The sequence below is a fragment of the Podarcis erhardii genome (assembly GCF_964252035.2).
Source record: "Podarcis erhardii genome assembly, chromosome: 1".
Lineage (NCBI taxonomy): Eukaryota > Metazoa > Chordata > Lepidosauria > Squamata > Lacertidae > Podarcis > Podarcis erhardii.
The window spans coordinates 121,624,077-121,649,533 of record NC_138497.1 but is presented as its reverse complement, the minus strand read 5'-3'; the positions used below and the strand labels follow the sequence as shown (position 1 = coordinate 121,649,533).

Genomic DNA, 25,457 nt, shown 5'->3' with positions numbered 1-25,457 from the left:
ATGAACACAAGATCTAAGAGAAGGAAAGTATCCAAAACATTACTTTAGCCATTGTGCAGCACTTAACACTGCACAGCTCTATAAACAGTCAAAGCCCTACAGCAAGATAAAAGACAGAGCCTTTCCTTCAGTCTCAGAACAGTGAAGGACATTTCTCCCAGGTTTTTTGGTACTGCTTTTCAGATAGTAAAGGTAAAGGGACGTCTGACCGTTAGGTCCATACGTGACCGACTCTGGGGTTGCAGCACTCATCTCGCTTTACTGGCCGAGGGAGCCGGCGTACAGCTTCTAGGTCATGTGGCCAGTATGACTCCACTTCTGGCAAACCAGAGCAGCACACGGAAACGCTGTTTACCTTCCCACCAGAGCGGTACCTAATTATCTACTTGCACTTTGATGTGCTTTCGAACTGCTAGGTTGGCAGGAGCAGGGATGGAGCAACGGGAGCTCACCCCGTCGCGGGGATTCGAACTGCTGACCTTCTGATTGGCAAGTCCTAGGCTTTGTGGTTTAACCCAAAGCGCCACCCGCGTCCCGTTTTTCAGATGCAGAGGTACAAAACAGAAATGCTGGCTGTCAAGGGCACATGTATTCCTCTTAATACTAAAATGCAAGGCCCAACGCTGGCCCACCACACACTGCTTCCCGGTATTTTAATGCAGCATGCAGCAGGATGCAACCTTGATGCTTAATTGTGCTTGGTGCCTATATTTTGGGTATCCATGTTGAAGTAGAAAATACTTTGGACTAAGAAATATTTGGACTAAGAAACAAGGAGGCTGTTTTTCTGGCTTTCCTTATATGGTCTATGATTGACATTGCATAAGAACATAAGAAAAGGCTGCTGGATCAGTCCAAGGAACGGTACATCATGTGTTGCATCCTTCTCTCTCGGTGACCAACCAGACGCCTATGAAAAGCCAGCATGCAGAACCTGTGTGCAACAGAACTCTGCCATCCTGCAGTTTCTAGCAACCAGTGTTTATACTTTTTTCCTGGGGGGACATGGGGGGAACGCAGGGGTACGCATACCCCTAAACATTTTGTGAATCTAAGTTTGGCCTCACTGAGGGACAGTATTTCAATATGAGTAGGAAAATGAGAGTATCCCTAAACATTTTTTAAGGGAAAAAAGCACTGGTTGTAACAGTCTCAAAGGAGCACAGGGATAATACCTTCATGACAAATTTGGCTTCAAAGATAGAAGCTTTTGCAAGTTTTCTTCTCTTCTCTGCCTTTACAGCAAGAAAAGGGACAATAACTTGCAGCGTAACAAACAAATCTCAACCCCAAACCAGCTTTAAAAAAATACTTCATACTTACACACTTTTCACTGTCAAAGACATAGCACAAGTGTTTGTTTGACTCTGAATCTTTGCATATGAAAGTGAATATCCTTTTGTCAGTTTTGTCGTCAGCACAAAATGATATCCTGTGGAGCTGGCAGTTGTGCTGGACTTCCTGCAAAAAAATAAATAAAAAAAAAAAGACGGTGCGTTTGGGGGTCTGATGATCGTCTAGTGAGGCCCCAAAAAAGTTACCACAACAAGCTATAATTTTACTTTCTAACATGAAATATGTCTCTCACAGACCAATACACTGCTTTGTTAGACATGCCTGCAATCCGAACAGGCATCTGGGTCTAATTTTCAGCTACACAAGGCAAAGAAGCATAAACACAAGATGTTCCATTGCAGATATTGGGAGAGCTCCAGCTCCATTCTCGGGACTCTCTTGTTGGATGACACTCAATGTAGTTTCTGCACAAAACATATTTCTGCTGTACATAACATCCCGTCAGTTGACACGACTGTATATTAACTGTAGTGAGTGGATGATGCAAATGCCAGTTTTCCAGATAGAAGGATGGGATCTTGACGTATAGAGTACCATGCTTTATTTCAGAATACCACTTAAGAGATATGTTAAACATATTGGGCACTTGAAACACGTACACAGAAAACAACTTCTGCAATCACTCTCAGCTAATCCTGATTGCAGAATATTTTAGAAAGCCAAATTTAGATTTGTGACCCTGGATTAAAGCAGCTGAAGTGAAGTTTTCTTGCATTCTTTGAGAGCAACGTGGTATCAACACTCATCAGCAAACTCATTTCACCTTCTGTGTCTCAGTGAATGTGGTGCCATTTGCAAGCTGTGACCAACATTCAGGGACATCCCATTCCATAACTAGGTTGGGCATTGCCCAACAAAGTTTCCATTTGGCTCAGAGCTGATTTTTCAAGATCATCATTATCATCACCATGCTGAATACATTGAGATTTATTTTTTTTTAAAAAAAATCCCTGCCAGTTACATTACAGTGAGCTTAAAGGAGCAAGCTTTATTTATTTAAGGCACGTGTTTACTATAAATGAGTGAGAACTGAAAAATAATTGTTTGCACTGACTGCATGAATCTTTAATGCCAACACTGTAGAGGCCAACTTATCACCAAACTTTAATGCCAACTTATCACCAAACTTAAAACTATGGAGAGACCTGGTTTGAATAAAGACATTGGATTCTTATCTCATTATACATGACAAAGCCATTTTTCACCTTCTCACCCCTTGCTTTTTCCTGTTAGACCTATTGCAGTCGTTAAGAGTCGTCAACAGGCTCATCGCAGCTATCTGCCAATCACCCATTCCCACCACCCTTCTGAGTAATACCCCTCCCCACCTTCTCACTATATAGAAAGGTCCGGTGACTTCTGTTTCAGTGTATCTGAAGAAGTGTGCATGCACACGAAAGCTCATACCTAGAACTAACTCAGTTGGTCCTTAAGGTGCTACTGGAAGGAATTTTTTTATTTTGTTTTGACCATGGCAGACCAACACGGCTACCTATCTGTAACTGTAGAGGTGATTACTGATTTTTCCTCCAGCTTTCACAAACATGGTGTCCTCTAGATAGAAGTTTGTTTGGGAGCACAACTCACATCAGGCCCAGCCAGAATAGCCAATGACTAGGAATGATGGGAGTTCTAGAGTTCTATCCTGGAGGGCAACGTTTTGGGGGAGGCTATTTTCCTATATTTTGATATGGAAAGGTGATCACTTAGTACAGAAAATTGGGTATGGCCCTGGATATAACCCTCCTTCTGGTTATGTACTGTGTCTCTATACAAGGGAATACCTAATATTAGTTGCCTACCATTTCTGTCAGCTGCCCTCATGTGCATGAAGAGCAATGAACGCATAAATGTAGAGGAGTCTGCAGGCATTGCCATGCCATGGGAAAGCCCCAATACTGAAAACGCTACTGTTGCTTAAACTGCCATTAAGCTGATAAGTTCCTACTTAGAAAACCCACTTTTGTAAGTTTATAGAAACAGAATACTTAAATGATACTTACAGTGGTGCCCCGCAAGACGAATGCCTCGCAAGACGGAAAACCCACTAGACGAAAGGGTTTTCCGTTTTGGAGGTGCTTCACAAAAAGAATTTCCTATGGGCTTGCTTTGCAAGACGAAAATGTCTTGCGAGTTCCTGCAGGGTTTTTCCCCTCCCCCCCTTTTTCTAAGCCGCTAAGCCGCTTATCTGCTTATCCGCTAAGCCAATAAGCCGCTAAAAGCCGCCAATAGCGCTAATAGCGCTAATCCGTCAATGGGCTTGCTTCGCAAGACAAAAAAACCGCTAGATGAAGAGACTCGCGGAACGGATTAATTTCGTCTTGCGAGGCACCACTGTATTTGCTTTTCAATCCAAGTCCCTAGGCAGCATTTTATTACTTCTGGCTAGTGTCATGGGGAAGCAGTTCTGGATATCGAGAAAAATATGTCGCTTGTATGGGAGCTATTCTTCGCTTTAAGAATATGTGGTGCTCGTTCTTCATTAATATAAGAGTTTCTGGTATTGCCAGCATTCTCTGTACCTTCCTTTTTTTGGCCTGGTGTCGCACACTGGTTCTCATTTCTCTCTCCTGGTGCTACTCTTGGTTCTTTGCATTCCTTCTAGATTTCTCGTTCAGCACAGCCTTCCTGATAACTCAACTGTTTCCCTGCTCAGTATTGCTCCTTCTCATCCACTTTGCAGGCAAAGAAGAATTTGTCCAATAAGGTGTTTACTTCCCTTTCACTACATTCACAGGCCCCTTTTATATATTTCTTTGGAATATAAACCACACAGGGTTTGGAAGGGACCCTAAGGATCGTTTCCAGGGCTCAGCAAACTTTCTCAGAAGGGGGCCAGTCCACTGTCCCTCAGACCTTGGGGGAGGCCAGACTATTTTTTTGGGGGGGGAGGGGGGAGAATGAATTCCTATGCCCCACAAACAACCCAGAGATGCATTTTAAATAAAGGGATACATTCTACTCATGTAAAAACACCAGGCAGGCCCCACAAATAACTCAGAGATGCATGTTAAATAAAAGGACACATTCTACTCATGTAAAAACACGCTCATTCCCGGATAGTCCGTGGGCCGGATTTAGAAGGCGATTGGGCCAGATCCAGCCCCCGGGCCTTAGTTTGCCTGCCCATGGTTTAGTTCAACCCTCTCCGATGCAGGAATATGTAGCTGTCCCATATGGGGACTGAACCTGCAATCTTGGCGTTATCAGCACTGCACGCTAGCAAACTGAGCTATTGTGAAGTGAATTTCAGTTATTCCTTGGGTGACTTTTCTTTGGGAGACTGATAGAAACATAGCAGGTTGTAAGAGTTTCCCCTGCCCTTGTTCCATGTATTTCATCATTACCTCCACCCATATGGTGATCCCACTGGAAGAAGCAGGGAGGCAATTTTCTCCAATTTCTCCCTCCCCCCCCCCCGCCAACCCCCAGAAAAGCTGCAGAGGGAACTGAAGGAAAAAAGATGGATGGATCCAATCCATTGCTCAGGAACTTCAAATAAGCAGAATATATATATACTGTGTTACTATCTTGATTATGCAATGTTTTATAGCTATTGTAAATTTATTCTTGGCAGTGGCCATGATGGGAGCTCATGCTTCATACCATACCTTCTGCTATTTTTGATTCTTGCTTGCCAATGAGATGGATACATTTAATTTAATATATGTATTACGTCAAATAGTCAGAATGCTAGAGGGAGAAGAGGAAGAAAAGAGGGTTCCTACCTTTGTTTTGGGATCTAGAATTTTCACTCCATATATTGAAATTTGCAACTCAACCTTTGGTGTTTTTTGACCTTCAGATTTCTTGATATGTCTTGCGAACTGAAAATGGGAAACAAAGGATCACGTAAGAATATTTATAGTTTAAATTTCACACTATTAATTACATCATAGTACGTTCCTTTTTTGAAATTTGCTACAGCTCACAAGTTCCAAAGAAAACAATATCCAATATCCAGCTCTCTGTCTGTCTCAGGTCCTCTGCTGCTCTGGTCACTACGGTCAGTTGGTGAGACCTTTGTATGGGTGCCTCCTCCATTAGTAGCAAGGCTTCTTTCAGCAGCCAATGCAGAGTTTTCAGGGCTGACTCTGCATTTATAGATTATGATTCATTGTAATACTCTCCAGGATCAGGGATGGAATTTGGTAATACTTCATAATACAGTGCCCTGAGAAAGCCCAAAATCTGGTGCCCCCAAATGGATCCATTTGGGAGTCATTTTGGACTCACAGCTGTCCATGGAGGCGCAGGTCAATTCTGTGTCCGGGGTAGCTGTCTACCAGCTCCATTTGGTACACAGGTTGAGACCCTACCTGCCCGCAGACTGTCTCGCCAGAGTGGTGCATGCTCTGGTTATCTCCTGCTTGGACTACTGCAATGTGCTCTACGTGGGGCTACCTTTGAAGGTGACCTGGAAACTACAATTAATCCAGAATGCAGCAGCTAGACTGCTGACTGGGAGCGGCCACCGAGAGCACATAACACCGGTCCTGAAAGACTTACATTAACTTACGTTAAATAGTTGCAGCCAGGGGCAACACAAGAGGTTGGGTTTACTGCATGGTTTAGGAGTTGCCCTTTTGAAAATGATATGTGATGTACTAAAACTTAATGTGATACCCCCCCCCCTTTTACATTATTTAGCCATTTTATCTCAGGAAGCATGGGCCAAAACTGGTCTGTCCTTACATTTCACTGGGCAGCTTATATTGTTGGAAGAAGTGGCTGGTTGGCTGCAGGATCTTTGAAAGTAAGAAAGTTGATATGAAGACTGCTCCTAAACTCATCCTAAACTACTGTTGTTGCTGCCCTTGATTTGTTGCAGCAGAACTGGAAAGCAAATGAAGGGGTGTCGCCCATCATCAACAAGCCCTTGCTAGTACTCAGTAGGAAAGAAGCAACAATGTGATTGAAGACAAGATGATGAGAGGGGCAGCTTGCCAGACTCCAAAGACTGAGATCTATTTTCTCCCTTGGGCTCCATCCTTTGTATGTTTCACACATTAGTCATTCTCCTTTTCCAGAACAATGACATTCTTACCAACAGGCCGGCAATCTGTGTCTGTTTTAAGATTAGGGTTCACTTGAAAAGGCTCACTATGAAACATTTTGAGTAACACCCATTTCACATATCTGTTTGATTAGAATAATGGAAAATGTTACTTCGGGAACAAGAACAAAGAGTTCAAATGGAGTATTTTGGAAGCGTCTATGTAACGGACATGGTATACCAGAAGGTTCTCCTGGCTTCCACGTTCCCTCTGGTAATGATGATTTATACTATTTTTTTTCACATCTGCGCAAAGGAACAGAAAGCATTCCAAATTAACAGTACAGCATTCCACAGGAGAATGCTGTATAGGAAAGTTGATAATGCAACAAGAGTGTTTCTTTTCAATAATATTAACAATTCCTGGCCCAGTGTAATGACTTAGTACTGATAGCAGTGGCATAAATCATAAACTGGAAGAGAACTAGAAAAGAATTAAGCCTGCCAAAAACGTCTCTTTTTTGCTGTAGAACATTAGCACCACCTACTGGGGAAAATCAAATTATTTAGTGCCATATGTGATAGTTTCATAAATCAATATGTTGTGGGGAGAGGGAAAGGGAATTAATACCTTGATGCCCCTACATTGTTGAATCACCTTGAATCATCAGTGGACTTTTAAGTTGGACACATCTTCAGCAGAGTTCAAGCAATTTTAACGTTCTATGGTCAAGAGTGAGCAAGCAATAGTTCCGGCGGTGCAAAGCTACGCAGCCTTTTAGTAGTGAATGGACATTTGAGATAATATAGTATTTCTGCGTATGTGCTCAACTCTTTGAAGCATCAAGGCCTTTGATGAAACAAGTGCCTTGAACTTGGATCACAACCCAAATCCATGGAAACATTAAAAAAGTAAGTATTAATTAGGCCCCAAGATTTATGATTAATTTCCTCTAATAGGAGCCTAAACACTTAAAACATGTTCTCCCTCTTTTCCAATTAATTCAGTTCTTTTTGAAGTTGTGACACTGCTGTGGTTTCATGAAATTTTAATTGACATTTCTTTTAACAGTAATAATAATAATAATGAACATAAAGAAATACATCTTTATTTTTTACCATTAAGTATTCTCATGCAGAGCATGCTTTAAGCTGGATCACAGAAATTCTATGATGCATCTTTAAAGAGAATTAAAATGGAGGAGGTTTTAAATTTAGCATGAACTGCTGGATATCATTTCGTTTCTCAGACTGCTACTCCGTCAGAAACATTTAAGAATCAATTTCTAGTTTTTCCTCATTCTACACTTTCTCCCACACTAATTCAGCCATCTGAGATTTCATACAAATTTTGCCCATATAAAAGATACCCCTATATCTAAAATATCCAGACATACAGAAATATTCATACTTCTTTGGGTTCAATGTATTCATTCTTCGTTATGAGATGGATTAACTGAGTTAATCTTCCAAGTAATATGATCTGTGCTCCAAGGCTGAACAACAAGGGCAAAAGGCTCACAGCTCCTGCAATAACCGTGACACTGGAGAGTTCCCAAACTGAGCCTCAGTGTCTTTTTAAACCATTGCAAATGTTTTTATTTCGGTTGCCTTTCTGCTATTGGGCATAAGTTCTTAAAACAATGGAAATTTTAGCATCAGTTTCTTATTGGAGGAACAATCCTGTTGCCTGCTCTGAACTGTTGCAATGCATACAGATACTGATGACAGATGCTGATGATTAAAAAGTGATTTATGTGCCAGATGTAGCTTTTAGTTGCAAAAAACCCCCACACTTTTTAATGGGACATAGGGATCAAATAGGCTTATCCTTTAAAAAAGAAATGGATATTTGACTATGACTCTAGTGTATATATGAAATTGAGTCAGGGATTTGTTGACCACAGGGTTGGTATCTGGGGTCAGCAATGGCCCTCAGTGTTCAATTCCTACGATGTCTCATAAATTCAGGAAAGCATATGGAAAGAATTAATGAAATGGTTTACACTTCCTTATCCTAATCTTTGCATCAACATAAAGTTGTTAACTGAGAATTTAAACCAGGCTGAGGATCATTTAGATATTATATATGGCTTAGTGCAGTGTTTCCCAACCTTGTGCCTCCAGCTGTTTTTGGACTACAATTCCCATCATCCCTTGCCACTGGTCTTACTAGTCAGGGATGATGGGAGTTGTAGTTCAAAAACAGCTGGAGGCACAAGGTTGGGAAACACTGGCTTAGTGGTCAACAAGTGCATAGGAAGATTAAGATTGATATTTACTAAGAAATTGGATGACCAAACATTATCTGTGAAGGGCTGATTCAGAGCTCTGATCTTATAGTTCTTTCCCAAATAGTGTTCTTCCCACTGTCACATAATGTAAAATGCAAATTAACAGTCAACAATGATTTTTTGCCTAAAGCAAAAATGGAAGTAAATGTTGTGATTTCTCCTCAGGCAAACAGCATGAGGAATTCTGAAGGAAGCAAAAAGTATATGCAAAAAACTAGTGAAACATATTGGGGACGACAGCTCTGGTGCAAAGCAGTACAGTGGTACCTCGGGTTAAGAACTTAATTCGTTCTGGAGGTCCGTTCTTAACCTAAAACTGTTATTAACCTTTAGCTAATGGGGCCTCCTGCTGCCGCCGCGCCACCAGAACACAATTTTTGTTCTCATCCTGAAGCAAAGTGATTAACCCGAGGTACTATTTCTGGGTTAGCCGAGTCTGTAACCTGAAGCTTCTGTAACCCGAGGTACCACTGTAATGTGGAAATTCTTCCTTGAGCATTCAAAAGAAAAATTTTGTGCAAATCATTTTTTGCATTACTTCTTCTTTCTCCCCACTGCTTCTACAAAAAATCAATGTCCTTGTGTAGGAGGTAACTGGATAAAGAAAAGGAGCGCAGATTGGTGTCCGCCTACCTGATACTCAGTTAAAAAAAATGATTTTCCTGAGCCTTATCACCACTGTTGCCTCCTCATCCGCTTCCATGCAAAGGTAAAAGTGTAGAGAGTGCTCAGCAGGCGAGGAAGGGCCAATAGCAACAAGGGCAAAGCGTGAACCCCATTTTCAGTTGGGCTGCAAATGACTTCAAAACAGTGGCCACTTACCTGGGACTCTGTTAGAATTACTGCTCCATGATTGCAGTCATGGAATTTTTGTCTATCACATGACGGTGTATATTTTGACTTCACAAAGTGGGAAGTGACAGAGACAGGATGTTTGTCTTACTGTGTTCCGTGAAGTGGGACTATTGTCCTTTGTTCATTCTCTTTGCTGTCTGATGCTAGAGAGAGAGGGAGCCATGTTGCAGTGATCCGTGTGTGTTTATATGTAAATAAAGTAATTAGCCAAAATGCTGAGTTGCTGAGGTCTGTCACGCGAACTGCGAAGACTCTGCAGATCCCTAAGTGTGCCAGTTTCTGTTGGCATCGGTCGCTGTGATGTTCGGGCAGAAGAAAGCTTCTGAAGCTCCCAAACGAATGACCAGGAAGGAGAGAACATGCCAGTCGGGCATGTGTCTCTGCCAGGGTCCTACTCGAGTGTAGGATGAGCTCCTGACAGACTCTGGGGGAGGGGTGGTTTGTGGTTCACTGCGGTCCAGTCCCAGGGCTATCTTCATCACGGCATGACCATTGGGGGATGTAGGAACCTCCCCCTGTGGTCACCCAGAATGGCAAAAAAAAGCTAGTTTGAATGGGCCAATCAGATAAGAAGGGGCTGGCAGCGGCTTGGGCTGTGGACCTGGTTTCAGTCAGATCCACCCATTTGATTTAAAAGCAGACTGTTTAGATCATGCGGGGTGGAACCCCCTGCTTAAACTTTGCAAGCATCTCTGGTGGAAAAGCAGTGGGGACTGAGGAAGCAAGTCAACATGAACAGAAATAACACAAAAGGATTACAAGATTCACTGAGCAGTACCTGCATCTGAACAGAACATAAAGATCCAATTCTACACGGCGTGTGTGGCACTCAAAGAAAATCTAATGAAGATGATGTATCGTTGGTACATCACACCAAGTAAACTTGCCAAAATGTACAGATGTCAGGATAAACTATGTTGGAAATGCAGGGAGAAGGAAGGGAACTTCCTACATATGTGGTAGAACTGCACTAAAGTTAAAATCTTCTGGGATGTTATTTATAATGAATTAAAAAAGGTATTGAAGTACAATTTCAGTAAAAAAACCAGAAACATTTTTATTAGGGTTAATTGACAAGGAAATCCACAAAAAAGATGTAAATTTGTTCATGTACGCCACAATGGCAGCAAGAATCCTACTGGTCCAAAGATGGAAGCAGCAAGAACTCCCCACCCTGGACGACTGGCAGATAAAGATGGTATAATTTGTGGAGTTGGCGAAGTTGACGGGGGAAATTAGGAATCGACCCAACGAAAGATTTCAAAAGGACTGGAGCAAATTTATATATTACTTGAAAAAAAACTGAAAACACCTGAAAACGTTTGTAGCTTTAACGTGAAATGTTTGGTAATGAGGAAAGAAGGAGCTAATTTACAAAGGAGAGGGTGATTTTTAAATGATCATATAAGGTAAAGAAGTGATTATAGAAATGTGATAAATATGTTAATGTTATAGGAAAGTCAGAAAAGAGGGAGGGAAGGAGGTCGTTGCTCTTTTGGAGTAAAAATGTAAGCTTTGGATATGTATTATGAAATGAAATGGAATATGGAAAACTCAATAAAAATCATGATATATTTTTTTAAAAAAACCATTCCAGTGGACAGGGAGTGAATGATCCCTAAACTTATTTCTGTTTTTCACAATTACAATTTGACATTTCTGGGAATGTTAACAGTTGGCTGTTTTTCGGGACGCTGTTCTTTTCTGTGTGAAAGCCGGCATGCTTTCCTGCAGTGAACTCAAGTGAAAATCACAGCACAGGTATATTGCAAGTGTGCGCCAAGTCCTTTAGTTACAAGCACATTGTGAGGAGCAAACATCAATGCTACTGTGTCTCTGTAAAAAGGTAAAGGTAAAGGTACCCCTGCCCGTATGGGCCAGTCTTGACAGACTCCAGGGTTGTGCGCCTATCTCACTTAAGAGGCCGAGGGCCAGCGCTGTCCGGAGACACTTCCGGGTCACGTGGCCAGCGTGACAAAACTGCATCTGGCGAGCCAGCGCAGCACACGGAAACGCCGTTTACCTTCCCGCCAGTAAGCGGTCCCTATTTATCTACTTGCACCTGGGGGTGCTTTCGAACTGCTAGGTTGGCAGGCGCTAGGACCGAGCAACGGGAGCGCACCCTGCTGCGGGGATTCGAACCGCCAACCTTTCGATCGGCAAGCCCTAGGCGCTGAGGCTTTTACCCACAGCACCACCCGCGTGTCTCTGTAAGTCTTTGCAAAAAGTCCCAGCAGCAATGAATCAGGTCAGGCTGGAAGACACCCTTCTATTCTTAGTATGCAGAGAGACAGCAAAAACCGAGGAGGAATCAGAAAAAGGAAAACTGAGAGAAACAGGATAATGGAGAGGAGAGGAATTGTTAGGATGCATTTCAGCCAGCCTACAGAGTGAGACGTTTGGAGGGTGGAACCCTCGGAAGCTGTGTCCAATGAGAGGACAATATAGATTTGGAGGAAGGAGACCCTACACTTGGAGCAGAGAAGGGAAACAAGAAAAAACACGGGATACTGGAGTGAAGGTCTGGAACAAAAGGTACTAGTGATGAACCTTTAACAGGAGATTAGTGTAATGTATGGAAGGGGGCCACAACTTCAGTTATGAAAAAAGGAAATATGAATGGTTGTATCAAGGCTGCACACAATATATAGTGGTACCTCGGAAGCCGAACGGAATCCGTTCCAGAAGCCCATTCGACTTCCAAAACATTTGGAAACCAAGGAAGTTCCTGCAGCCAATCAGAAGCCACAGAACCCGTGTCAGACGTTTGAGTTCCAAAGAACGTTCGCAAACCAGGTTTGCAGCGTTTGGGCGCCAGAATGTTCGACTCGCAAGGCATTTGGGATCCAAGGTACAACTGTACACTGAAGGAAGAGTATATTGGTGTTCTGAGATTTTCTAGCAGGGGGTGGATAAGCATAGAGGGAATGCAACACATATGTTTAGAACAGATCAGGCATTGCTTCTAACTGTATCTAGTAAATTTAAAAAGAGTTTCCTACCTTAAGTTTTCTAACAGCATCTCTCACGACTTCTGTGCCTTTAGGTTGCTCCACTTCTGTGCTGCCAAGAAACTGAAAACATTGTAATTTGTGAGAAAAGTAGTGGATGCTTGTTACCTTTTTTTAAAAAAAATGCCTTTGAAATAACTGTATTGATTTTGTATTAATTGTATTGATTCTATATTGATTTTGTATTAATTGTATTGATTTTGTATTAATTTGTTGACAATTTGTTAAAAATTATGGAAAATCAATAAAAATAATTAGCCAAAAAAAAAAAAAAAAAAAAAAGAGCAAAGAGAAGAGAAGAGAAGAGAAGAAAAGAAAAGAAAAGAAAAAAACTAGCCAGAATTGTAGCTGCAAACTATTTCTCTCTGGGGAATATGCAAGTATAAAGACACACAAGCATATTTCCACTTATGCTAAAAGTTTCTAACTTACATTAAAATATTTCTTGCTTCATTTTACAGATTTCTACATGCTATTGCACAATCCTTATTTTCATTATTAAAATAGCAGTGTTTCTCTTCTTGTAATCCTCACAACCCTGGAGCTGGCATGACTTTTAGAAATGAATGTAACAGCAACAAATGTCATGGCATTATATTAGGCTATATATTTACTTATCTTTTTAAAAAATCAGAGTGTGCCTGAAGTTTGGTCTCTTTCCAACATTGGCAGCTTGAACAGAGCCACAAAACTAATGGACCCGTCTTAAAACATGCTGTGCCAGCATGAAGTGTGGGGCCAACACATTAGCATAATTCATAATGTTGTGCCAGCATTCCTGACACATATACTGGCACAAACGCTCAGGATCAAGGTGAAACCCAAAAAGCTCTCAATGGTACATTCGCTGTGGAGTGGAAAATGAAGACTTCAGTAGCAATCATAACACCTTGCTTAAGCACATTGTTACTTATATACAAAAAAAGGTAAAGGACCCCTGGATGGGGACTGGAAGACCCTCACAGGTTCTGGTCTAACCCTACAATTTTATGGGGACCCCCTCGATGGTTAAGTCCAGTCAATGCAACTATGGGTTTGCGGCGCTCATCTTGCTTTCAGGCCGGGGGAGCCGGCATTTGTCCACAGACAGCTTTCCAGGTCATGTGGCCAGCATGACTAAACAGCTTCTGGTGCAACGGGACACTGTGATGGAAACCAGAGCGCATGAAAACACCGTTTACCTTCCCACCGCAGTGGTGCCTATTTATCTACTTGCACTGGCCTGCTTTCAAACTGCTAGATTGGCAGGAGCTGGGACAGAGCAACAGGAGCTCACCTCGTTGCGGGGATTCAAACTGCCAACCTTTCAATCAGCAAGCCCAAGAGGCTCAGTGGTTTGGACCACAGCGCCACCCCGCTTTTACACCAGACGAATTTGTCTTATACCAGATGAATGAGGGAAGGATGAAGATGCACAACTGTCTTAATCCATAGATCGTGGGTGGGTAGTCTGAGGCAGTGGTGCACAAAATGTGCAATAGCGCGGTGAGAGTGGCACTTTAATTGCTTCGGCTTGTCGAAAAGATTGGCCATGGCCACTACAGATCCTTCTTTTGGCAGAACAGGAGGAGGAAAGAGTAAGAAGCACTTGGATTGCATAGCTGTCAGCTTTTCCCTTTTCTTGTGAGGAATCCTTTTCGGAATAAGGGAAATTCCCTTTAAAAAAGGGAAATGTTGACAGCTATGGGATTGTTCTCTACCCCAAATGTGTGGGTGAGAATTATGGGAAGCAGTTCTATAATTTATTCATTTTTATTTTATCTATTTGTTTTACATACTTATTTATATACTATTAAATTTGTATGTCTATTAAATTTATTAAATTCATCAGAAGATCTATGGGCAGTTCACAGAATAAAATACGAGATAAAACACAAGTAAATAATTAAACCAAGAGAACAAAACCATAACCCCTATCTTATGTAAGTTTAGTAGCAGACTGCTGCTGCTTTTGCATGTACAGTGGTACCTTGGGTTAAGCACTTAATTCGTTCTGGAGGTCCGTTCTTAACCTGAAACTGTTCTTAACCTGAAGCACCACTTTAGCTAATGGGGCCTCCTGCTGCCGTTGCGCCGCCGGAGCACAATTTCTGTTCTCAACCTGAAGCAAAGTTCTTAACCTGAAGCACTATTTCTGGGTTAGCAGAGTCTGTAACCTGAAGCGTATGTAACCCGAGGTACCACCGTACAGGAATGGAGCCACATCTGCATCAATACTTTATTGCAGTGCCTTCTACCCCTCTCCCAACTTACTGCAGGCGCAGAAGAACTAATGACTTCGCAGAATGCTACATCCACAGATTAATCACCATTTATTTCACCCATGTGCTAGTGAGCAATACTGAACACGTGGCAGGTTTATGGTTTACTCTTCCAACTGGTTTCCACTGTTGAACCACTTCATGAAACACGATAGCTGATCTCACAATAGTTTCACACATGAGGGATAAAGTTGCAGCTACAGTGAACACAACCCCCTTTCAACACCAATAATATCAATGCAGAAGGGCCAGTGCTATCTAACTGTTTCTCTAAACAATTTGGAATACCATTTTTGAGGCCTCAAGCAAGTCCTCTGCTCACATATTAACACTTACATTTCCCCCTTGAATCCCAAAATATATAATTTGCAAGCAAGGAATGGATCAAGGCATGGATCTCGGCTGCTGCAAACTGAAGGCGGAGTGAGGGATCTATTTACTACTTCCCCTTGCAATCCCTATTGGCCCAAAAGTCTGTTCCAGGATTATCCTTGCTTCTATTTATGGAGGTCTCCAGTAGATTGAAACCTCTTCTCTGAAAAGCATGGAAAAGCACCATCGGCTCAAACTGGTGATGGTCTATCATATTTACACAACTAACACTGAGTTATCAATGATCTTAACTGTTCTTTTCACTTTGGTCCTTAAACCTATTCTGAGAAACAAGAACCGCATTTCTGTGCTCAGTTAACACAGAAGCTTCATGCAAGCAAATGTATAATGTGGTGGTTAATGTAGCTATAATAGACTAAGACCACTGCAGACTTTTTTAAAAAAGGTGTTTCCTCTCTACAGCACCCCAGGGTTTCCCGAAGAAATGCACAACTTTTACTCTGAAGCATGAGCCATGTGCTTTTACACTGAGCGTTGGTTTAAGTAGTACAGATATGAAAACCAGCATCTCCATCAGTTTCCTTAGTAAAAATACTTTCAGCAAGTAACCTGGGTACTGACACAAGGTTTTCATTTATTTCTAAAGAATCTACATTCCCCAGAAAATAATTGAACATATAACATATTTATTTTAAATACTACCAAAACCTTTCCACCCAGTCGCTGGGTGAAAACTTTGAATTATAAAGAAAATTCAGGGGATGAATATATCCTGAAGAAATAAAATAAGAAAGGTGGCATTCATTTATTTAATCAGAAACAGTGTGCCACAGGCTATTTCAATATTTGTAGAAGCTGAACGGACTAGTCACAATTATTTTTGTGAAGCATCAGATCTCATGGACAAATTTCACCTTTTAACACAGAATAGCACACAAAACTCCACTGCTGTGAATTTTACAAGCTTGTGCACACACACAAATGTGTGGGATCACAGATAAAGTGAGCGTTTAGTAAATAGAAATAAAAGGTATTGCATGTGTCATATATAATCTGAAACATAATTTCTATTGTAGTAAGGCCAATTGGCTATTTTTAAAAATGTTGTTGGTATATTACAGATTCAGATTCACAGCAACTTTATTTAGCCCTTTCATCATAATTTCAAAAACAAGATCTTTGTTTCCCCTCCCCCTTCCAAATGCATTAAAAACGCATCAGTTTGGTATATTAATAGCTCCATTAGATTCCTTCCCCCCCCCAATCCCACACTCTAGTCTAGAGAGAAGTCTATTGGTAATTTTTTGCCAAAAGCAAATTGGACTAACTTAATCAACTACACTTAATGCGAAAATAAGTGCACCAGTTATTTAGCTTTATCAGAGCTGTGTGTTCTGTTTCTTCCCTGTGTGCCTTTAATTATTTTTCTTCTTTCCTCATTCTATCTTCATGTTTGCTTCACCCGCTTCCTGGAATGCAGGGATAATGTTCCAGGCTGTGCTCGTTTCTCTCTGGTCGGGGACAGAGGGTGGCGCTTGGGGGGGAATTGTCATCACGCCACTCCTTGGTGTGTGGAGTGCCCCAGGGTGCGATACTCTCCCCGAAGCTTTTTAACATCTTTATGCGCCCCCTCGCCCAGCTTGTCCGGAGTTTTGGGCTGGGCTGCCATCAGTATGCTGATGACACCCAACTCTATCTGTTGATGGATGGCCATCCTGACTCGGCCCCAGACACACTGATCAGATGCTTGGAAGCTGTGGCTGGATGGTTACGTGGGAGCCGGTTGAAGTTAAATCCTTCGAAGACAGAGGTCCTCTGGATGGAACGGGACGATATGGGACTGAGGGGGCAACTCCCATCTCTTGCAGGGGTGCAATTAGTGCCAGCACCGTCCGTTAAGAGTTTGGGTGTAATCTTTGATACCTCCCTCTCCATGGAGGCGCAGTGTGATGGCCTGGGAATCCGATTCAGAGGCTGAACCGGAGGAATCCCAGCCTGCACAGGAGTCCCCGCCTCCAGGGCCAGCTGAGCTGGGGCAGGGCCTTGATTCTGAAACGCCTACACCTGTGCCGGATCCTCAGGAACAGGCACCAGGTGAATCCATTCTGGCTCCGGAGGTGGTTGAGGACTCAGTGCCTACAGGTGAGTCTCCCCCTGGGTCCAGTAACCCTTCAGCCTCTCCTGAACTGCAGAGGCGAAGGGCAGAGAGGCGAAGGGAACTGGTTTCTCCCAGGAGGAGTGCTCGCCTTAAGGCCAGGAGAGGCGGGTCTCCTGGGGGCCGGGACCGCCCCTGGCCTCAGAGAAGATAAAGGCCAGTCAGCCCGGTCCCAGGTTGTGGGAGCAACGTCGTCGAAGAGCTGTTTCGGCCAGCATCCAGTCCTGTTCCCCCAGAGTTCCTGTCCTTGCCCGGCTTCTCGCTGTGGACCCCACTTCGCCCGTGGAGGACTGTCTGCCGACCCTCAACTCAGGTCCTGGACCTCGCCCCACGGTAACCTCCCGCCTGGACCAGCACACGCAGATTGCAGCTATAACAAAGGCGGCATTTTTTCATCTCCACCAAGCTAAGCAGTTGGCTCCTTACCTCTCTCGCCCTGACCTAGCCACTGTGATCCACGCAACGGTCACCTCCAGACTGGATTATTGTCACTCGCTCTACGTGGGGCTGCCCTTGAGACTGACCCAGAAACTCCAGCGGGTGCAGAATGCCACGGCGAGACTCCTTACGGGGTCTTCGCTGCGAGTTCACATTCATCCGGTGCTATACCAGCTGCACTGGCTCCCGGTGGAGTACAGGATCAGGTTTAAGGTGCTGCTTTTAACCTTCAAAGCCCTATACGGCCTAGGACCCTCGTACCTACGGGACCGCCTCTCCTGGTATGCCCCACAGAGGAACTTACGGTCTTCAAATAAAAACACCTTGAAGGTCCCAGGCCACAGAGAGGTTAGGCTGGCCTCAACTAGAGCCAGGGCTTTTTCGGCTGCGGCTCCAACCTGGTGGAACGCTCTGTCACAAGAGACAAGGGCCCTGCAGGACTTGACATCTTTCCGCAGGGCCTGCAAGACAGAGCTGTTCCACCAGGCCTTTGGTCAGGGTGCAGCCTGACTCCCTCCTCTGGCAATCTTTACAGAACTTTAGTTTATGGTTGCCATCAATTTTGATTTTAATTAATTTTTATAATGTTTTTAGAATGTTGCACTATTTTAGTGTTGTTAGCTGCCCTGAGCCCAGCTTCGGCTGGGGAGGGCGGGATATAAATAAAATTTATTATTGTTGTTGTTGTTGTTGTTGTTGTTGTTGTTGTTGTTGTTGTTATTAATACGAGCACTTGGGAACTACTGCCATTCCAGTAGTGATCAAGACCCAAAATTTGGGAGACAACTGCTCTGAACTCTAAAGAGGAACTGTGAAATGGACAATATTTGTTAATCAATTTTAAGAAACCAGAGATGATGGGGTGTTTTTTGGTAGACTTGGAACTTCTTCAGGTGTTCATCTTATGTAGACAAAAATGAGGAGGGGTGAGGAAACTTTTTGGCCTGATGGGCCTGACCTTTATCTCCTCCCACCCCTGTGAGCAAACTCTGACAGCTGGGCAGGACAATAATCTGATATTAAATTGACTGACACCTGTTGACTGACCCGCAGGGATGGGAAGAGATCATGTGACCAAGCGGGATTGTACTCCCCACCCATCAGCTACTGGGTACAGAGTTCAATCCTGCTTTCTGCAGGGATCAGCTGTGTGGGCAGCCAATCCAGACACATCGCTACCTGTTCCACCCTTAACATCACATATTATATCACGTGTAGGCATGGTTCATGGAAAATAGCCTGGTGAACCAAATTTGGCGGTTGGGTGCAGGTTCCCCGCTGCTGGTGTAGAGGAACGAGTGTATCTGCATCAGCCCACATGCCCAACTGGACGAGTCCAGCAATGTTAGGGGTAAAGCTGACAGGTATGCCCCATCTCTGCGCACACTAGCATATCCAGGCTGAATGCAAGAATTGAGGACCGCAATACCTCAATTCCATATACCTATTTCCATATGAACAACCTACCCAGACCCTGAGATCATCTTCTGAGGGCCTCCTTCATGTGCCTCCTCAAGAGGTCTGGAGGGTGGCAACACAAGAACAGGGCCTTCTCTGCAGTGGCTCCCCGTCTGTGGAATGCTCTCCCCAGGTAAGTTCGTCTGGCACCTTCATTATACACCTTTAGGCACCAGACAAAAATGTCCCTTTTTAACCAGACCTTTGGTTGATTTGATTGACAGTCTATACCCTTTTAAAATGTGTGTGTGGGGGGGTGTTATTGGGTTGTTGCTTTTATTTTGATTATATCTTTTGTGGTTTTTATTTTATGCTGTGAACCACCCTGAGACCTCCGCGTATAAGGTGGTAAATAAATAAATAAATAAATAAAAGTTCTTAGTACTCTGGCAGTTCTCATTTAAGATACAGTGGTACCTTGGTTGTTGAACGTAATCCGTTCCGGAAGACCGTTCCACTTCCGAAACGTTCGACAACCAAGGCGCAAAGGGAGGTCAACGAAGTCAACGGAGAAAAAAGAGGGGGGAAATGCAGTGGAAGCCGTCCCGACTTTGGAGGCATGTTCGAAAAGGGAAACAATTACTTCCAGGTTTTTAGCATTTGGGTTCCGAAACATTCAGCTTCTGAGTTGCTTGAAAACTGAGGTACCACTGTATCTGTAGAGGGACCCAGGTGGCTTAGCCTATGTACTGCTCTGCTATTTCAATGAGTTGTAAAATCACAGCACAAATGTGTCGCACTCCATCGTGCTATTTCTGACCTTTTGCCCCTCGGCGTTCTTGAAACTGGGATACACAATTGACAAATTGCATTACTCGAACTTGTTTTCAAGAGAAAAACATGAGACAATTTTCACTGCAATTCATATGGCTCTGAAAAAGTAAAGTCTAGGCAGGTTCTTTTCCATACAAATGTGGCAAACGAATACTTTTGCAAAACTTACTAATGCATCAGCTCTGCAACCCATAACATGTTTTCCTGCGTTACTTCTGGAACAGATGTTGGGCTTAAGTGGGAGCCCACAAAACTTGACTCTTTGTAGGAATGTGTATCTGAAGAAGTGTGCATGCACACGAAAGCTCATACCTAGAACTAACTCAGTTGGTCTTTAAGGTGCTACTGGAAGGAATTTTTTTATTTTGTTTTGTAGGAATGTTTAGCTTTTGTTCTGCTCCACCAATAACTGAAGAATTACTTGAAATAGATTAGACAATGTTTCATTTATTTTTTTTTTAATCCAGTATAAAGCTTGGGAATGGTTTTTGGATAACTCAGCCAGAGATTTAGGTCATATAAGAACTGAATGTAAATCCTTCTCTTCCAGTAGAGAGCAGTGTAGGATTTGCTACTGAGATGATAGTAACTGCTTCTACATCCCTATTTCACAAAATTATTCATCAAGTTTTACAATGACTTTTAAAGCCTTTGAAACACTGAATGTTAATAATTTTGTGGTATGTGTACCCATGACAGAAGTAAAAACAACAAACAGTCCTGCGATACCTTAAAAATAACAAAACTGTTGCAGTATATGGTTTTGCAGACTAGAGCCACCTAATCAGACATATGAAGTATTATCCTTAGTTACCAGATGATATAATATTAATACAATTTCTTCTCTTTGTAACCATGTAAACTGTTGGGTCAAAAAGCCAAGAAATGCAAGTGGGCCATTGGGTCTGGAATAAAAGTATCTCCTGACTCCATAAAGCAGATAAGAAGGCAGTTTGAATTTTACACAGAAAGCCTGCTGCCAAAGATTGATAAACGGCCTCTCTTTTTCATCACTGAAGTTAGGAAGAAAGTTGATTTATGACTGAATGAAAGCAAAGCATCTCTGATCCTGCAACACTAAGCTAAGGCAAGATGGAAGGGAGGGAATTGACTGGTTCTTGGAAACCAAACAAGGAAACAGAATCAAAGAACCATTTGCAGTACATGCTAGGGGTGAGAAACAGCTTCAGATTAAAAAACAACAACCAGAAAGGCAGAATATGAATCTCAGTAATAAGCAAAAATGTATACTGTATATTTTGACCCTGTATGGATGACATGCTTAAACCAAATCAGGGGTGCCAACTTGAATTTTAAAAATTGGGGGGGGGGGAGGGCAGGTAAGTCCTGCCCCATGTAATCAATCATTGCCATTTGAAGGGCAATGCCTATCAACTTTTTTGGGGGGGGGCTCAAATATTTTAGGGGGAGACAAAGGGACCTTGGACCCTAGGAGTTGGTTCCTGTGAATCAAACCAAGTCTCAGAGCAAATGTGAAGGTTCCCGGGGAGAAAATGATGACTGCTGTGCCCCTCCAGACCACAATTCAATCTGACCATCACTTGGGTATGAATATTCACAGGATGAAGGCTCAGGATAATACTGGACACCTGGAATGGCTTACAGAGGCATGTTTAATAATGGGTACAACTATGCCATGGATAAGATAAGGTTATCTGAAGAAGTCAAGATGTCAAGACTGAGTATACCTGTTGGCCGATGTCAGGAAAGAGTGAGAAGTGATAGGCAGAAATGCTCTTAGAAGAAGAAGAAAATGAGTCAGTTGCTGGCAGAGGAGCAACAAGGTTGAAATCAAGCACAGAATGAGAGCGCCAAAGATTGAGAAGCCAGGGGCTTTTTTGCTTAGGCAACGAGTCCCAAGATGTTCTATAACTTATTTATAACAAGTGATGGTAAATAGTCAGAGAGCCATTTATTGATTTGATCTCTCTTCATCCCTCTTTTCAGTCCATTGCCATCTCCCAAAGCAGCTCACTTCAATTAAAGGCAAAGATGCAGGCACCAATATTGTGCTTACAAAGGCACACAAGGGAAAGGAAGTGGAAGGATGATGTAAAGTGGAAATGCTGCTGTATCAGAACTATTTGCTGAGCTGCAAGTGCAGCCGAGATGGATGAGCGGTACCCACATTAAAGGTAAAGAGACCCCTGACCATTAGGTCCAGTCGTGACCGACTCTGGGGTTGCGGCGCTCATCTCGCTTTATTGGTCGAGGGAGTCAGCATACAGCTTCCGGGTCATGTGGTGAACCAGAGCAGCGCACGGAAACGCTGTTTACCTTCCCGCCGGAGCGGTACCTATTTATCTACTTGCACTTTGACGTGCTTTCGAACTGCTAGGTGGGCAGGAGCAGGGACCGAGCAACGGGAGCTCACCCCGTCATGGGGATTCGAACCGCTGACAAGTCCTAGGCTCTGTAGTTTAACCCACAGTGCCCCAAAAGTCTGGGGAAAGAGATGGAATCTTCACTCGCCATTGATATGCAACGTCAACATTGTGCTGAGGTGCAGCTCAGAGGGAAGATTATTCCAAAGTAAGTTACCACCCCAAAGAAAGCCCATGGGCCCTACCCATCTCGTTAGGCATGGAGACTACCACCAGCATGTCTCCTTCAGATCAGAAAAGTCTGGGAGGTCAGTGGAACAGGTGACATTCTTTCAGTTAGTGGTGGTTTAGGGTCTAAAACTCTTTCAATGTCATGCTTCTCTAATCATTCTATCTGTGCAAGTCTTGCAGCTTGCCAGATGGAACAATCCCCCTCCCCTCCCCTCTGTGTGCTGTTCTATGGGTTCTCCCAACACAAATTGGGGGTGGTGCTGGAGCATATGGTGGGGAGGTGACCTCAGTACACCAACCAACATGCTGGCCAACAGTCTTCCTGCCTGAGATGGTCTCGGAGGTGGTATAGAAGAACTCCACTCATGTTTTGGGGGCTTCAATATCCATACCAATGCTGCTTCTACTGTGCTCATTCAGGACTTCATGATAAACATGAGACTATGTCGGTATATCAAGTGCCCAACCCATATTGCAAGACCTGCCCTGGATCTTAGTGATGCAACAGAGCAGGAGGACAGAAATGTTTTAGCAGTGGGGATTATGGTGAATCCATTACCATGGATAAATCATGTGAGGTCTGACCTGATCATAAATCACCCTGCAGGGTTGGGGCACCGATTAGGTAAAGGTAAAGGGACCCCTGACAGTTAAGTCCAGTCACAAATGACACTGGGGTTGAAGCACTCATCTCGCTTTACAGGCCGAGGGAGCCGGTGTTTGTCTGCTTCTGCAGACAGTTTTTCCTTGTCATGTGGCCAGCATGACTAAGCTGCTTCTGGCGAAGCCAGAGCAGCACACGGAAACACCGTTTACCTTTCCGCTGGAGCGGTACCCATATATCTACTTGCACTGGTGTGCTTTCGAACTGCTAGGTTGGCAGGAGCTGGGACCGAACAACGGAAGCTCACCACGTTGCAGAGCCTCAAACCGCTGAGCTTCCAATCGGCAAGTCCAAGAAGCACAGTGGTTTAAACCACAATGCCACCCACATCCCAGGGGCATCTATTAAGATGGCATATAAGGGATTTCTGACTGCTCTGAGGGATTTTTCCAACCAACATGATTTATGTGCTTGTCCAAGACCTGGTCTTGCTACAGTGTAGCACTAAAGGAAGTGCTCTTGATATGAACACTTCCAGGTCCCCTCTTCAATGAAGGACAATAGATGGACTGCAAGTGATGTAAAGCCCAAGATTAATCTGACCAAACACAGATACAAGCTCATTATTGTGCCTACCATGTTACAGTGATAGTGGTGGAAAAGGCTTACTTCTTTTCCACCATTCTACCCTCTAGTATGGGACGCGGGTGGCGCTGTGGGTAAAACCTCAGTGCCTAGGACTTGCCAATCGCATGGTCGGCGGTTCGAATCCCCGTGGCGGGGTGAGCTCCCGTCTTTCGGTCCCAGCTCCTGCCCACCTAGCAGTTCGAAAGCACCCCTAAGTACAAGTAGATAAATAGGTACCACTTTAAAAGTGGGAAGGTAAACGGTGTTTCCGTGTGCTGTGCTGGTGCTGGCTCACCAGAGCAGCTTCGTCACACTGGCCATGTGACCCGGAAGTGTCTCCGGACAGCGCTGGCCCGCGGCCTCTAGAGTGAGATGGGCGCACAACCCTAGAGTCGGACACCACTGGCCCATACGGGCAGGGGTACCTTTACCTTTACCCTCTAGTAGCTGTCCAGCAGATCTTTTCCACATGGTGGAAGGCTTTTAGTATCTATCCAGTTGAAAGGGACCGTTGGGATTTTCCTAGTCAGAAGAACTGATGGCACCATTGGAGAAACTTCCTTATATGTTGCAATATATAAACTTCCCTATGCGGATATTAAACTTGGATGTCATAATCAAGTTCTCCCATCAATGTACAACATCTAACAGAAAAACAACCCTGAATGGAAACTCGTTACACTTTGGGTTGCACTCTTCAGCATTACGCATCTATGAAATGCAAGGTAAAAGAAACTTTGAAGCTGGATCTGACAAGAAATATTTGAAAGCTATAATTTAATAAGCACTCTTCAACACTCATCAGTACCATGTTTGCCTTATATATTCTAAAAGGACAATAACAAACACTTCATAAGGCCTGACTGATAGGACGTTAAGATCTTTTGTAAATCAGTTTCATATTCCAGGCTGCTGCACTTGCAATTTCAAAGGGGAAATGGCACAAAGGCTTCTGCAGTTTGGCTTTACACAGTCTCAAGGTGTGTGCAAAGATGTCCCTTAGAAAAGATATCTCGTTGCTGTTCCTGCAGTGAACCTTGCCTTCCTTAACATTTGTTCTGCTTTTGACAGATGTACTTATCAGCTAAACGAACACTGACTTGAGTTGTCTGTTTTCCACCTCCTTCTATTCTTTAGGCTGCTTTCCCAGGTTTTTCAATGTACCCGTTTGCATGTTTATCCAGCTTTATAGCTGTTTTTTATCTTCATGTTGTTGCTTTTTAAACACATTCATAGTAGGCACACTCATGATGTCAACAATCTAATTCCAGCCAATAAAGTATACAGCCGGAGTCAGCCTCAAACTTACAGAACAACTTTCCCTTGAGTTAAACCTTGGAAAAATATTGTTTTGGGTATGAACAAACCCCAGCAATTGTACTTCCACTGAAGCTCCACAGTTCAAATTATGTTAGTCTGGATGTCCCCCTTACTGTGTGTCAATGGCTCATGCAGACAAGTGCTAATGAGTCTAATTCATAGAATTCTAAAAGAGAGTTTTGTCAAAGCAAGTGGATAATATATAATCAAAGCAGGAGGAAAGGAAGCTTGGAAGGACCACAAATAGCTTATTGCCTCTGGGAACATTAATTTTGTTCTATTTCTTTGTGCACAAATAAATGTGATTCATTTCTGTTTTTAAGCCGAGCCAATAAACATATCCTTGACTAGCCTAATCACAATGGCTATTTCAAATCAATAGCATGGAGGAACCACATA

General features: G+C 43.3%; 1 protein-coding gene across 7 annotated transcripts in view; it reads right to left on the bottom strand.

The window, feature by feature from the left end:
• The window catches only part of GULP1 (GULP PTB domain containing engulfment adaptor 1), a 182,269-nt gene that overhangs the window by 29,907 nt on the left and 126,905 nt on the right, over positions 1–25,457 (bottom strand). For all 7 annotated transcript variants that reach the window (XM_081847732.1, XM_081847734.1, XM_081847733.1 and 4 more), the window contains 3 exons: positions 12,504–12,575; positions 5,085–5,183; positions 1,324–1,461 (listed from right to left, as the gene is read on the bottom strand). In XM_081847732.1, coding sequence (XP_081703858.1) covers positions 1,324–1,461; positions 5,085–5,183; positions 12,504–12,575 — 309 coding nt within the window. The remainder of the gene's footprint in view (positions 1–1,323; positions 1,462–5,084; positions 5,184–12,503; positions 12,576–25,457) is intronic.